This window comes from Sorex araneus, chromosome 4, assembly GCF_027595985.1.
Source record: "Sorex araneus isolate mSorAra2 chromosome 4, mSorAra2.pri, whole genome shotgun sequence".
Taxonomy (NCBI): Eukaryota; Metazoa; Chordata; class Mammalia; order Eulipotyphla; family Soricidae; genus Sorex; species Sorex araneus.
Genome location: NC_073305.1, coordinates 148612184 through 148627740, shown reverse-complemented (window position 1 = coordinate 148627740; position 15557 = coordinate 148612184). Strand labels below are relative to the sequence as shown.

The 15557-nt window shown below is 36.6% G+C and overlaps 1 protein-coding gene across 1 annotated transcript; it reads right to left on the bottom strand.

The window, feature by feature from the left end:
- Positions 1-1596: 1596 nt before the first annotated feature.
- Positions 1597-6489, bottom strand: FABP7 (fatty acid binding protein 7). Its single transcript, XM_004613983.2, has 4 exons — positions 6331-6489; positions 5537-5709; positions 4851-4952; positions 1597-1962 (listed from the first exon to the last, which is right to left on the bottom strand). The coding sequence occupies exons 1-4, from the start codon at positions 6401-6403 to the stop codon at positions 1912-1914; spliced, it is 399 nt and encodes a 132-aa protein (XP_004614040.1). The 5' UTR covers positions 6404-6489; the 3' UTR covers positions 1597-1911.
- Positions 6490-15557: the final 9068 nt, after the last annotated feature.

Sequence of the window (15557 nt, the reverse complement as noted above, 5' to 3'; positions counted from 1 at the left end):
CTCAGAAATCTCATTTAGTCCACCACTGCACTGCAATCCTTCATCTTCTTTGCCCAGTAAACTTTAGGCTACCCATATAACGTCTCTCTCTTTTTTTTTTTCAGGAAGAGGGTTATTATAAAAGTTAATGCCAACAAGGTGTTACTTGTTGTAATTATAATGAGCTAATGCTGAATCCCTATTCTTGGCTTTGTATTTTTAATAGAAAAAGAATGCCTCAGAAGTTGCCAAGCGTATTTGGTCTACTAGAAAAGTAGATGTGGGAGAAGTTGAAGCTATCTTTCAATGTAATTTCCCGCTTTTCAAGACAAAGATAAGCTTGGTATATTTGGTAAACTTGCCTAATCTTCTCTGGACATTCAAAGGTCAATCCTGTTATAATTCAAATGTAAAATCCTGTAATTGTACTTTAGATTTTTTCTATTCTTCATTGGGATGGTTAAATATAATCCTCAGGTAATAGTATTGCACAAATCAATCGGCATGTTTCCTAAATGTTCAGGAGAAGTTTAAACTGAGGGCTTTCAATTAACCAATAGAAACCTACCAAAATCATTGGATTAATTATAAATAAATATTGAATATTTGTCCTGAAAAATACTTACCCTTTCCCCAGACCTAAAGATTTCTAAATCTTCCAAAAGATTTTCTAAAGAATAATCAATAAAAATTATCTTACATTTTGCTTCAGGAGAAAACTTATCTGCAATATTAAATTTTGAGGGGGGAAAAAGGAAAATTCTAAGGCTAGAAGTTCTTGGAATTATTTACTAGTGATAAGATATTGGACATTTATCTTCAGTTTCTACATAAAGTAAAAAAATGTCTTTAATATTGTGGTCTAAAGAGAGTATCTAACAGGCAATTTATAAACAATGAAAAGCAAAATAACATTTGTTGTACTATTTTGTACTTTATAAATGTAAAGTCCAGTCAATTACAGTTTACTTACTTTACTTAGTCAACACAGTTCCCAAACACACACACACACACACACACAGAGGAATTTGAGGCTTTGCATACTCTATGCATACTCCATTTTTAGCATATCAGGAGACAGTTTTTTATAATTCAGAATAATATACTCTTCCTATTCACATTTCAATAATAAATATATGATATTTTAATTATGTATAACTTTTAAGAGTTATTATTTTTTAGTTGGAGAGGTATATAATAGGTAAGGTACTTGCCTTGCAAGCACCTAACCCACACTATATCCCCCAAATCCCATTTGGCCACCTGAGCACACAGCCAGGAGTAAACCCTCAGCCCAGCTGGGGTAGCCCTGCCTTCCTCCCAGTCTGAGAAAATAAATACTGCATATTGCTTTGTTTGTTCAGACTACCTGTTTCTTCTTTGGATTCAGGTATTTTTGGATTCAGGACAAATGAATTTAATCATTACCATTATCTAAGGGCTCTTAATAAAAATTGAGGCATTTTGTCCATTTTCCTTGGTTTCTGTGTATTTTTTCCATTAGCATCTTAACCGTTTCCAGCCTTAACTACTGCAGTAAGAGTCTATTATATTTAAAACCTCTCTAATATACAATTCCCAAGAGACTAGTGATATTAAAAACAATAACAAAATTGCTCATGGATGCAAGACTTTTATTCCAATTTAATTTACATTACAGTAAAAATTATAAAATGTGTCTGTTTCTTTATAAAAATGTGACTGAAAATTTTAATGTTGTTTATAAAACATGATAAATTAGCTCACCAAAATTGGGGGAGTTACTTGAAGTAACATCCATTGAAATAAATTTTTTATCACAATTTTCCTTTACCACACCAAAGATGGCCTTCTAATTGGTGGTCAATCACCTGCTGGAATAACAGGATAGTACTGAGACTCAAGTAAACAGAGAAATTAGATCATTTCTCCAGCTGCAGATGAAGAATCTTTCTACGCCTTCTCATAGTGGCGAACAGCAACCACGTCACCAAAAGTAAGAGTCTGTAAGGTTCAAAAAAATAAACAAGTTTTTTCCACAGCAGTATCAGAAACAGAAATTATTATAGATGATCATATACATGATTGATGTATGCAAATTGATAATGGGATTTTTAGACATTAAATAATATATAAGCTTCTAATTTCTTAAAACAACACTAAAAAGCCCTGATGATTAATGAAATATGTAGACAGTTCTGTGTGTCTTAAAGGAAAAATAATGTGAAAATGGAGATAGCTATCTGGATTCAGATCAAAATAATTTCTTTTGCTTTAAACTACCAGAGTAATTGGCAAAAAATTAGCTATTTGCTTTGAACGTGGAAATTTATAGTAAGTTTTTTTTAACAGTTTTCAATTCATGATCTAGAAACTTTTGAGACAATTCTTAGGACAATCACTTGATCAAATAAAATTTGTACTGACTTGTTCTGAAATCATCAGGAAAAGGCCAGTGTTAAAACATTCTCTTTACTTTAGCTACCTTTCTTTTCAGTGAACCCTTGGATTAAGGGGAGAGGTAATGTAGACTCATGTCAAATTCAATTGAAGAGTTACTCTGAAACCATTTTAGAAGGCCCAGGGAATAGCTCAGCAAGCAAAAGTAACTGAGTTACAAGCATGCAGTCTAAGGATTGAATCCCACAGGCTGAGCACATGCTGTGGGCTCAGTAACTGTGATTCTGCCATTCGGGGCTACAGCAGACTGGGTGATGTCTTGCACACCATAGCCAGGTGTGTGGGAGCTCTAAAACTAAAGTATATGACCCTAGCAAGAATTGTAACTAAGGAATCTGGAGCGATAGCACAGCAGGTAGGGTGTTTGTCTTGCACGCGGCCAACCCTAGTTCGATTCCCAGTATCCCATATGGTCCCCCTGAGCACCTCCAGGGGTGATCCCTGAGTACAGAGCCAGGGAAAAGCCCTGAGCATTGCTGGGTGTGACCCCAAAAGCAAAATAATAATAATAATAATAATAATAATAATAATAATAATAAAGAATTGTAACTAAGGATGTGCTAACACCATGGTTAGAGGTATGATCCCCAATGAGTCCGAGAACCAGAGTAGTGTGTGCAAGTACCACCACTGTAAGCATTCCACCATGGCACACACAGGTGTGAGCAGAGCAAGCACATACGCAAACATAAGTTTTCCCTTATCATCCATTACATTGGCCTCTTTTTTTTTTTTCAATTTTGTCAGATATCTGACATTGGTGAGTTATCTACTTTTCTGCTTTCAGGGTGAAAAAAAAATGTTGAGAACTTTAGATGTAATCTTTTAGAAATCAATCAATCATTTCTTTTGAACATGAAAGAAAAAACATTCCTCTGTTGCCACGGCTCCATGTTACCCCCAACCAAAGAAGAACAATCTGGAAACACCAACCTAATCTAGAACAGTTTTCACTTTAGTAATCAGTGGGAGAAGGAAACAAGCCAAGTTTTAAAAAAAAAATACTCTGCTGTTATCTTGGAAAAAATATAGTTTCCTACCCTGCATCCCCCCAAATCCAAGTGACACATTAACTATGTCACTGTCATTAAAGTACCACAACTTGGTACACAAAAAAAGTGCCTGGGATAGTCGACTAAAGCATAGTAGTTTTCTAGTTTATGATGCTATGCCATCAACACAAAAAATAATTTAGAATAATATTCTATTATATACTTTTGCCCATGACTACCCAGTTTTAAATAGGTATGCTCAAAGATACATGAAAGGAATAGCTAGAAGGACACACTCAAAACTGCTGTCTCTAGAGGGTGAGGTGGGGGGAGGTGCAGAGGGAAACTGAGGTCACTGGTGGTGGGAAATGTACACTGGTGAAGAGTACACTGGCATTAGAACATTATATGACTCAAATCCAATCATGAACAACTCTGTGTTCATACACAACTCTGTATCTCACTGTGATTCAATTAAAAAATAATTTTTTAAAAAAAACCAGCTGCCTCTAAGCAGAATAGAGAGGATTTTTATAATTTTGCTATTTTTTAATACAGTAAAAATTATATGTGCTACATTTATATAACCATCACAGATTAAACTATCAAACACTCGTTCTACAGTGGGTAGGCATTTGCCTTGCATACCGCAGATCTTGATTTGATTCCTGGCATCACATATGGTCCCTGAACCTGCCAGGAGTGATCCCTCAGTGCAGGACCAGGAGTAAGCCCTGAACATAATCATGTATGGCCCAATAATGAATAAAATATGTAAAATTCTTAAGCGTCTCTTATTTGTTGCAAGAATCACAAAGTAATTTTCTGCCATCTAGACGCTTGATTTTTTTTTTTTTTTGGTTTTTGGGTCACACCCGGCAATGCACAGGGGTTACTCCTGGCTCATACACTCAGGAATTACTTCTGGCAGTGTTTGGGGGACCATATGGGATGCTGGGAATCGAATCCAGGTCGGCATGCAAGGCAAACGTCCTACCTGCTGTGCTATTACTCCAGCCCCCAAAATTTAATATTTTATGATAATGATAATATCAATGGTTTATGTATTATATGACGAGTGGTTTTAGATTTGACTTGAGGATTAGATGTACAGAAGCATACAAAAATCATTCTTCTGACACAGTTTTAACTAAATCAATGAAAATCATTAAAACTACACTGATTTTCTATAATTAAACAGTGGAGAAAACTATTAGCTAGGATTGTTTCTTTCTCCTGCTTTACATATACTTAAAGAAACTTGCTATTGATTTAATTCTATCAAGGAAAGTAGGAAGAAAGACCAGGAGAAAGGAAGAAAAAAGAGGGTGAGAAGCTAGAAGAATATGGACCTGAGCAAGAGAGCTGATGGAAGGAAGGGAAAGGAAATGGGGGGAGGTTGTGTAAAGCAAGGAAGAAGAGAGCGTTGGCATTACTTACCATAACCATTTTGCCATCCTTAATTTCTCTTACAAAATTTGTTTCTTTGCCATCCCACTTCTGCACATGAATGAGTTTATCACCATCTAGGTTAACCACCGACTGAGGTGAAAACAAAATAGAGCACAAACAATAGTCAGAATTTTGATGTGCAAGTCAAGTGAAGTGATTTTTCATGTTTTACAATTGAATGTCACATGACTGTCATATAATATCACTGCTCTATCCTCTGTTATCTTATGCTTTTAGAATAATTTTGTAAAATTTAATGTCATAATTTAAGAATGCATATCTAAATGCAGAAATGTTAGCAATAACCTAAACAAACACTTTCTGACTAGCAACCTTCTTTTAAACAAAGTTTTAGACTCAGGCAAGCTGTCAATCTGAGGCCACCAGATATGTCTCATAAAATGCAATCTTTCCATCAAACCAACACTATTTTATATATCATGAAGAGCAGATTTGATATATACTATAAAAAACACGTCGTAAAGACAAATAGATTGGAGCATTGCGCTATAGCAAGCACTCTTAACACACAATGAAAAGACAAAATTGACCCTGTTGTTTTTCCTTCAAATTGAAATGCTGAGAACATTCTTTATTCCTCACCATCTTAGAAGAGAAAATTAAGAATCTCTCTTTATTCCTTCTTCCCGATTCCCACCTGAGAGATGTCTTACCTTGCAATTTCTGTCATCTGCAGTGGTTTCATCAAATTCTTCTCCCAGATGGAAACTAATCTCTGTGTTTTTGAAAGTGCTCTGAGTCCTTATCACCACGTTGTCGCCTTCCTGACTGATGATCACTGTTGGTTTGGTTACATTGCCCACCTGCCTAGTGGCAAAACCAACCCCTAATATAACAAAGGGAAGCAATACAGTCGGTTGTAACTTCCAGAATGGCTCACAAAGCAGAAATCTTCCTTTCCTAGCCTATGTCCATGTTCCAAAGTAGAAATTTTATCAGAGCATGTTTAGCTTAATATTGCAATATAACAGCTCAGCTGTAACAATAAACACATTGTTATGCACAAATAATAGCTGATGCTAAAGAGAAAAGTTGAAAGGTACCACACTTCACATCCTGCACAACTTCCATATTTGCCACTACTTGACCTCGAACAAGAAAAGCAGAAGTCTGCTCATTTAAAAATCCATTCTGTGGGACATGCATAGCTCATCATCCATTATGACAATGTGCTCTGTCTTTGTCTCTTGCTAATCTGATGGGCAGAAAAAAGAAATCTCCAAGTGTCTTAACCTATAGTTAAGAAGAGAACATCTGTGGCTGGAGTGATAGCACAGCGAGTAGGGCGTTTGCCTTGCGCGTGGCCAACCCGGGTTTGATTCCCAGCATCCCATATGGTCCCCTAAGCACCGCTAGGTGTAATTCCTGAGTGCAGAGCCAGGAATAACCCCTGTCCGTCCCCCGATGTGACCCCAAAAAGCAGAGAATATCTTTTTGTTTTACATACCCAGGGCCTTCATATACTCATCAAAATTCTGACTATCTGTCAGCTTCCAGGTAGCACAGAAAGCCTCGACCATCTTTGCTCTTTTCCGTTGTCTTCAGACACAGAAGGGCAAGAAGCAAGGCTCTTCAATCCAGAAGACCTCTGAAGCACCCCGCAGCAGCTCCAGCCTTCTTATTTGGAAAAGAGGCAGGCAGAGAGCCAAGGATGTGAATAGCGAACACACCCCTCCTCTGTCCCTCTTTCCCAGGGACTGTGCGGGGGAGGTGGAACGGGTGGACCGAGGCTCCTCCGCGATTGGCTCAGGCCACTGGGTTAGCAGGGCAGGCCCAGCTCCTCCCAGGCCTCACTCCCATAGCCCTCACAGAGCCTGAGAAAAACTCTGCAAGGACTCAATGCGGGGTGGGGGCTGCGGGGGAGACTGGCAGCAGGAAATGAGAGAGGGTCTTTCAGGTTCAGCTTGAAAACTTGGCAAGAGCAATGTCAGAGTGTGAAGAGAAAAAAAAAAAGAGGGATAATAGGACATTGAGATTGATTTCCGTTAATGGCAAAAGCAGGCTACAAATGAGGACCCCCCTTAAAGAAAGCTTCTAAAAGGCCAGACTTTAAAGACAAAGGAGTCTGAATGGTGTCTTTGATTCTCTCTCATATTTGCAGGGGGGGCCAAAGGCATAACTATGCCAAACTAGGAAAGAATGGGAGATGGTGTAAATGCCTTTCCTACATTGTACCGGGAAGGCTACACCAGCAGAGTGTCAATGGAAAACTAACTCATTTTGGACTCTTCCCAGCGCAAGCCCAGCGAATTTAAAGTTCTCATTTCTTTTTCTAAGAACGTGAGAACCGGACAGAGATGAAATAGGGACAAAAGGAAGAGTGTGGCTTGAATTCACTAATGAGTTCTGAAAATAAAGAATGTTCTTTTTCTTTTTTTCTTTCTTCAACAGAATATAGAATCTATGTGGGAAAAAAAAAACGGACAGAAGGTCATTTAGTAAGATTTTAAATGACCTGTATTATAAGACATTTTGGTTTCCTGAGGATATATTTAGCTAAATGCAATCTGCATACAGATTGGTAGCCTGGGGTGAGGGTGGAAGGATCTAGAGAAACTGTGAGAATCAATTTGCTATTAGTTTGTCTTGGTCCACAGTACCTCAAGGAAGGTGAAAAATGTCAAGGATTCTAAATTTTTTTTTTTTTAATTGGAGTCTCTCCTTCAAGTTTCTTTCTGTGTTTCTAGTACAGACATCTAATGAAAAGCCACTCTCTTCCCTTTGCAGGGGGACTTGAGTTTGCCAGCTATGATTTCTCCCTCCCTCTCTCCCTTTCTCACGCCCTTTCCCTGCCTCCTCCCTCCTCCCCTCTCCCCTCCCACTGAAACCTTAGTTCATTGCATTTAAACTTTTCTCACCAAAAACTTGAGACAGGCTCAGAACACATCTTACTCCAACTGCCAAGTCCAAGATTCAACTTGATGTTGGCTTAACATAAAGAAAGGTGCCAGTTTAACAGAAATGAAATCTTTCTCCATACCTAGTTCACAAACATGTCTGTGACATGTATGTGAATGCGAGAACATGTTTGTGAATGACATTCACATAAACCCAACTGCACAAATGAGAAAACAAAATCACTTCTAACCCTCTATTCTTTATAATCAAGGTCCTGTCAAGGCTTATCTAGATCACTTCTTAAATATTTCTCTACTTTGTCATTCTCCCTCCATCTCTAAAACCACCCTTTGAATTCAAACAGTCAGAATGCTTTATTAATCTTTTGACAGTCTTTTTTTTTTTAATCTTTTTTCAGCCACACCTGATCTTCAGGCCTTTATCCACTGAAGTTTGAGAACTTTTTAAAACACAGATTTGCATCTTCATGTTGCTGCTCTGACCTTGCAGTGCAAGGGATATCTGACCCAGCCCAGCGTGCTGAAGGCCTCCAGAGCTACGCCTAGTGATGCTCTGGGGAACAGAAGCTAAAATAGAACCTGTTTTGGTTAATCACTGTGCTATCTCCTAGCCCCTTTTGATGATATATATATTTCCAGGCACATGTCATCCAAATGTGTAATGAAATTTTAAAGGCAGAAATAAAAGAATTTTGTACCATGCCATTGGTGTAAAATCAGGTATCAAAATGGTTGGAAATTATTCTTTTTTTTTTCCTTTTTTGGGTCACACCCAGCGATGCACAGGGGTTACTCCTGGCTCTGCACTCAGGAATTACTCCTGGAGGTGCTCAGGGGACCATATGGGATGCTGGGAATCAAACCCGGATCAGCCGAGTGCAAGGCAAACGCCCTACCCTGCTATTGCTCCAGCCCTGGAAATTATTCTTTCAGTGGATCCTCTGACCTGCTTATTATGGATTATTATAAGTTGTAAGTATTTTTTCAAATTTTGTTTCAGAAGGCTTATGTTCTTGGAATTCTTATTTACTTTGTACATGAAATGTCAAATTCTGAGTAATTATCAGGTAGCTATAAAAGAAGACATTGGTCTGGGAGGAGTTAAAGATTTAAAATTATACTCTACCTCTTTTAAGAGAAACAGAACAAAATATAGCGAATTCATAATTTTTCATACTTCTGAGAAGAGGTGAAGAAATAGGTTTTAGGCCAAATTGAGTTTTCAAGATTACTTTCAGAATACCACCACAGAAACTGACCTGTTGGGGCTGGAAGCATAGCACAGCAGGTAGGGCACTTGCCTTGCTCCCGACCGATCCAGGTTCGATTCCCAGCATCCCATATGGTCCCCCAAGCACTGCCAGGAGAGATTCCTGAGTGCAGAGCCAGGAGTAACCCCTGAGCATAGCAGGGTGTGACCAAAAAAACCAAAAAAAAAAAAAGAAAGAAAAAAAAAAGAAACTGATCTGTTAAAGAAATCAGTTATTTCTGTTATGATTAGAAAACTACTGATGGAGAAATCACCTCGGCAGCTGGTGACTTAACTACCATCAAGGAATCAAGAAGCATATCCAGATATATTAATTGTAGTCATGCCACATGAACTAGATCTTAATAGCAAAATAGAGGCCTTGAATGCATTCTCTCACCCTTTAAGTTTTGAATTCAAGTCTTAGAAATAAACTTTCTGGGACTGGAGCGATAGCACAGTGGGTAGGGCATTTGTCTTGCACACGACTGACCCGAGTTCTATTCCCAGCATCCCATATGGTCCCCTGAGCACCACCAGGACTAATTCCTGAATGCATAAGCCAGGAGTAACCCCTGTGTATCGCCGTGTGTGACCCAAAAAGAAAAGAAAAATAAACATTTTGTGTGCAGGCCCTGAATCAAAAGAAGCTATACGGGGGTTGGCTGCCTTTGTAGTATGGAGAGGAGAACAAAAAGAACAGAGGTCAGGTGGTCTGATCTATCATACCCCATCCACTGCTCAAATAGTGTAAGGCATATGTTAAAAGAGAACAAAATTGACATTTTCTTTATTTTTTTCAGAATTTTGAGAAGTACTTTTTAAAACATAATTATTATTAGAACCATCCTGGGAGCTTTATAGTAATGCAAAATTCCATTATTATCCAGAGAGATTTTCATATAGATGGTCTGGGGTAAGATTAAGCTTCATAATAAAACAGCAGCATTTTAGGTTAAATTCCTTTGCTGATAAAGCAATGTATCAAATATTTACAGATTATTATTATGTTTTAGTTTTGTATAATCTTTATAAGTTAAGATTCCAATATTTCTTCAAAGATAAATGCAAAGTTAGACTAGGAGACCAACAATGCTCTCTGATCTGCCATCAAAGAAATGATGTTACTTATGCAAGAACACCTCTACATTAATGTTTTTTGTGACACTCTCAGCAAGGAAGAAACATGACCCTTTTATTCGAACAATAAAATATGTCAAACAATTTATGACATGTAAAGATTTGTCTTATTCTCAATAATATTACAACTTACCAGGATTCATAAGATTTAGTTAGCACTAGTTTATATGGAGATATCTCCAAGGAAATGAGGAAGTCTTACCCTAATAGAGATCTTATCTATCTAGGTCTTCCAACAAATTTTTATGTATGCATATATATATGTTATATATATTTATATATATAGTATTTGCAGCACATAATTTTCAAGATAATTTATGCGAGTTATTTTTCTGGGGATTTTTTTCAGGGGTGACACACCCAGCTATGCTTAGGGTTCACTTCCAGCTCTGAGCTCAGGGATCACTCTTTTTGGGCTCAGTGGATCACATGAGGTGTCAGGGATTGAACTTGTTCCAGCTGTGTGCAAGACTAGCATCGCACCTTACCCTCTATTCTATGTCTCTGACCCCTATTTGAGTAATCTTTTATATAATTTAATTAATAACAACATTAAACTTTATAATTATTCCATTGATACTTATGGTATTTTTCACCCCCTAGCTAAATGGAAAACATTTATTATAAACCTATATTTGAATGTTAATGATATAAAATTTGGATAAAAAGACATTAATTTTTTTTATTTCAAAGTCACTTTTCAACCTAAAAAAACCACTTAAAATATCACAATTATATTATTTTATTTTTGTTGTTTGTAAATATGCAGTATCTTACAAGTATTAATACTAATGAATTTGGTGGAGTGATCTTCATTTACTATTTTTAAGAATGTGAGTTAATTTTACTAATTCTATACCTGCCACGTTAGTTTTATATCTACTTGGATATATTAAATCCTATTTTAGACAAGAATGATTCTGTGGAGAAATTATGGTAAAGTTAATTTGTTTCTGGACTTCAAATATATTCACTACAACTCATGGGATGTATTTTATTCTTCTATCACTATGATACATATAGCAAAATGCTAATTATTATTATTATTATTATTATTTTTACTTTTTGGGTCACACCCGGCGATGCACAGGGGTTACTCCTGGCTCTGCACTCAGGAATTACCCCTGGCCCTGGGATGCTGGGACTCGAACCCGGGTCGGCCGCGTGCAAGGCAAATGCCCTACCCGCTGTGCTATCTCTCCAGCCCCGCAAAATGCTAATTATTAAAGAAAGTGAAAATCATGCTATATAAATATATATAATTCAACATAGCTATTATATGATCAGTTTGGAAAAATTGATATCTCTATAGTGTTCTCTTTGTATTCATAAAAATGAGGTTCCTTTATATGCATAGTCTTTAATATTGTATAATCAGGTTTTATAATTTTCCCTCTAGGACTTTATACATATTTTATAGATTTATTTTTATATAACTAAGTCTTCCTGAAACTGCTGAAAATGGTTTCATCACCTCAATTTCATTTTCTAGTACTTTACTACTGGCATAGCAAGATATATCGAAAATTGGCAGGCATCATATTTCTAGCCTGTTTGCTAAACTCTCCTACTATTTTTAGTAATGCATATATTATTTATCTATGTAAATGATCATAACATATAAAACTAGTGGCATTTTAGAATTATGCTCAGATTTCATTTTCTTATAATATTGAACAGAACTCAACTCAAGGTCAAATAAAAATTGTAATATCAGGGTATTAGTGTTTTTTTTCTTCTCTTTTATCTTCTCTTGTTTTTGTTGCTTTTCTTTTTTTAGGATCTAGGCCAAACCTGTCTATGCTCAGATATCACTCTTAACTGTGCTCAGGAGACTGTACGTGGTGCTAGGGATTGAACCATATTTGCCATGTGCAAGACAAGTGCCTGACCTTCTATACTATCTCTTGGGTTCCATATTATTTCATTTCTGATTTTTAATACAACAACTCTGTTGGCATATCTATGCAAAAAGGAAATTGTTCTGAAGATGAAGAATCTAAGTACATCACAAAAAATAATTTACCAAAACAAAAAATGAAACTCTTACATATAAATAACTACTTGTGGTTTCTATAAATCATAAACAAAGATGAAATGTTTTTTAACTGGGCCAGATATATTTTTTTTCTTTTTGGGTCACACCCAGCGATGCACAGGGGTTACTCCTGGCTCTGCACTCAGGAATTACTACTGGCGGTACTCAGGGGACCATATGGGATGCTGGAATTTGAACCTGGGTCGGCTGCATGCAAGGCAAACACCCTACCTGCTGTGCTATCACTCCAGCCCCTGGGCCAGATTTTTTTTAAAGATTTAAAAAAACTAAAGGCTGAATATGACCAAGCAATTCAATTAGAAGTCAAGGCAAGGAGGTGGAATAGTAGTTAACTTGCATGCCTTGCATACATCCAACCACTCTATTGGATCCTTGACACCACTTGGTCCCCTGTGGTGGGTAGCCCTGAAGGTTCCCAAGAATCACCTCACATAGTCCTGGAGATCTTAGAAAAATGCCTGGGTAGCCCAGGGAACCTGCCCCCATCGAGCAGCACCTCATCCCCAGGCTCTTGCACTGAATCAAGTTGGCTGAAAATCATAAGCAAGGACACGACTTAGGAGCTTCACCCCATAAAACACAAGAAATTACTAATAGCTGAGTAGAAGAAATTAATTCACCCAAGGTGATAGTAATAATAAAATATTTTTGAAGAGAATTTTTAAACCACACACAGAAAAGCCATAAAAGACATAAGGAGAATGAAGATATAATTCTTAGAGATAGTACTAGGAAAGACATCAAAATGAATGCAATATGATAAAATCATAATTGCAGATGGAAAAATTGCCTATGTCTAGCTAAAATCCCCACATCATAAAAAATGGAAACCCAAATTCTGATTCTAGCCATTCTTAATCAATATAGCTAATATTTAAAATTATTTATATAAACATTACCTTAATAGCACAGCAGGTAGAGTGTTAGCCTTGCACGCGGCCAACCTGGGTTCGATTCCTTGGTCCCTCTCCGAGAGCCTAGCAAGCTACCGAGAGTATTCAGCCAGCATGGCAGAGCCTGGCAAGCTACCCAGGGCATATTTGATATGCCAAAAACAGTAACAAGTCTCACAATGGAGATGTACTGGTGCCCACTCAAGCAAATCGATGAACAACAGGATGACACTGCTACAGTGCTGCTTTAATTATTTTAAATCAAGTTAATTAAATAAGAAAAAATCGAATAAAGACTCATAGAAAATGATAGATAACAGAGTCCTAAGAATTGTAACTGAAGTATTTTCTTCAGTTGCATTTAAATACTAAATAAATACAAAGCTGTGCTATAGAGTATTTGACCAAGACTGTGCCTCTTTTGTTATTGCTGCTGTTAATTGTAGATGAACATAAAAAGACTTTTCTCTGGGAATTAATAAGCATTCTCATATTGCTTCCATGTATTTTTTTTCTCTGTAGGAAATGTTTTTATATATAAATACTAGACAATGAACAGGAGAACCCAATTTGCTACACAATAATATTTTTCTTCTATATTGTTATATTCTGATTGCATAGATTAGTCTCCACAACCTCATTGACTTTCACAAGCCTTTGAATACTATCAAGATTTGTTCTCACATCATTGTTCAAAATCCTCAGGATTAAGCCTAGATTCTAAACATTTTAAGACAATGAGTTTATTCTCATTTAAAAAAAAAAAGTGTATTTTTTGATAGAAAAATATTAAGTGTGGAAATGGAGAATTTGTTGTTTAAAGAATTATATTCTAAGGTGACATCACTGTGTCCCAGAAATTAGATGGGCCAGTGACTTAAAACACCCAAAACACCCACTCCACCAGCTGGGTTGCAAACTTTCCAGATGTCAAGCTCTCTCCCCATCCCCCCCTCTCTTTCTCTCTCTCTCACACACACATGTGCAAACATACACACTGTCTGTATGTATAATCCATGGTGAGGGAAAAATATAAATATGGGGGAAACATACTGATTTAATCAAAAAGGGAATGAATCACTAAAATACAACAATCCTTCATAAGAGGCTATCTTTGTTTGGTTTTGGCTTTTTTAGTAATACCTGGCAATGCTCAGGGATTACTCCTGGCTCTGCACTCAGGAATTATTCCTGGCAGTGCTCAGGGGACCATATGGGATGCTGGAGACTGAATTCAAGTTGGCCGTGTACAAGGCAAGTGCCCTGCCCACTGTACTATCATTCTGGCCACCAATTTCAACAGTCTTTAAATTTAGTTTTTAAAATATAATTCTCTTAGGTTGGAAAGATGTTACAGAAGGTTAAAAAAAAAACAGACAGGTACCATGACCTGAACACACACCCAGAAATAATCCCTTTTTTGTGGCCTCAAAATAAAAGAAAATTACTTTCTTTCAGAAAGTATGAACATTATTGTATATACTCCTTAAGATAAGAAATTCTAGGATTTTAGCTCCATTTATTCAAAAGTAGATAAATAACATTTATCCAGTGACAGATGGGTAAACATTCTTAATCCTACTTTCTTTAAAATAGATTTGGTTTGCAAACAGAACTATTTTATTTTAAATTAAGTAAAATCTACCATTCAGGGATTGTCTATTTTAAATTTTAAACCTTTACAAATCCTATATTTAGATAAATGGTTGCACCTATCTTTGTTCATATTAAAATCTTACTATGAGAAAATTTTCTTTTTTGACTTTGAAAGATTATAGGCCAGCTTCAAAACAGGGTTTCAACCACTGCTATATCTGTATTTATTCTTTCATATATATGAACTATATATTTATTTATTTATTTAAGATACCTTGATTTATTAAAATTGCTCATAACAATTGTTTCAGGTATGAGATGTTGCAACACCAATCCCACACTAGTATTCCTAGGGTCCCTGTCATCCCCCAGCCTACTCCATCCCTTCTCAAGCATAAAAGGAATGTATTTCATATTGTTGCACCAACAAAACTTAAAGAAATGGCAAATGTATTTTTCTGTATTTTTTCTTCACTGTAGCACTGTCACCCTGTTGCTCATTGATTTGCTCAAGCGGGCACCAATCACGTCTCCATTGTGAGACTTCTTGTTACTGTTTTTGGCATATCGGATACGCCCCGGGGAGCATAAGTCAATGCATAATTTATTTGTATTTATTCTTAGTTGAAAGGGATTTATCACCTAATCCCTTTCCTCAACATTTGAATTATAGTCTAGAAATGCAACTATTACCCTGGATCACCAATTATATTACTTTTTTCCTTGATATCTTAGGTCCTTTTAGTGCTTCTACTTTATATTATTCTCTTTAGGCAAGCAAAACAATTCTAAGAAAGTAATACTTTATTATAAAAGCATTTTCAATCTTTTTATGAAAATAAATTGGAGAAGAGAGAGGAAACTAGCAGTATTTGACAC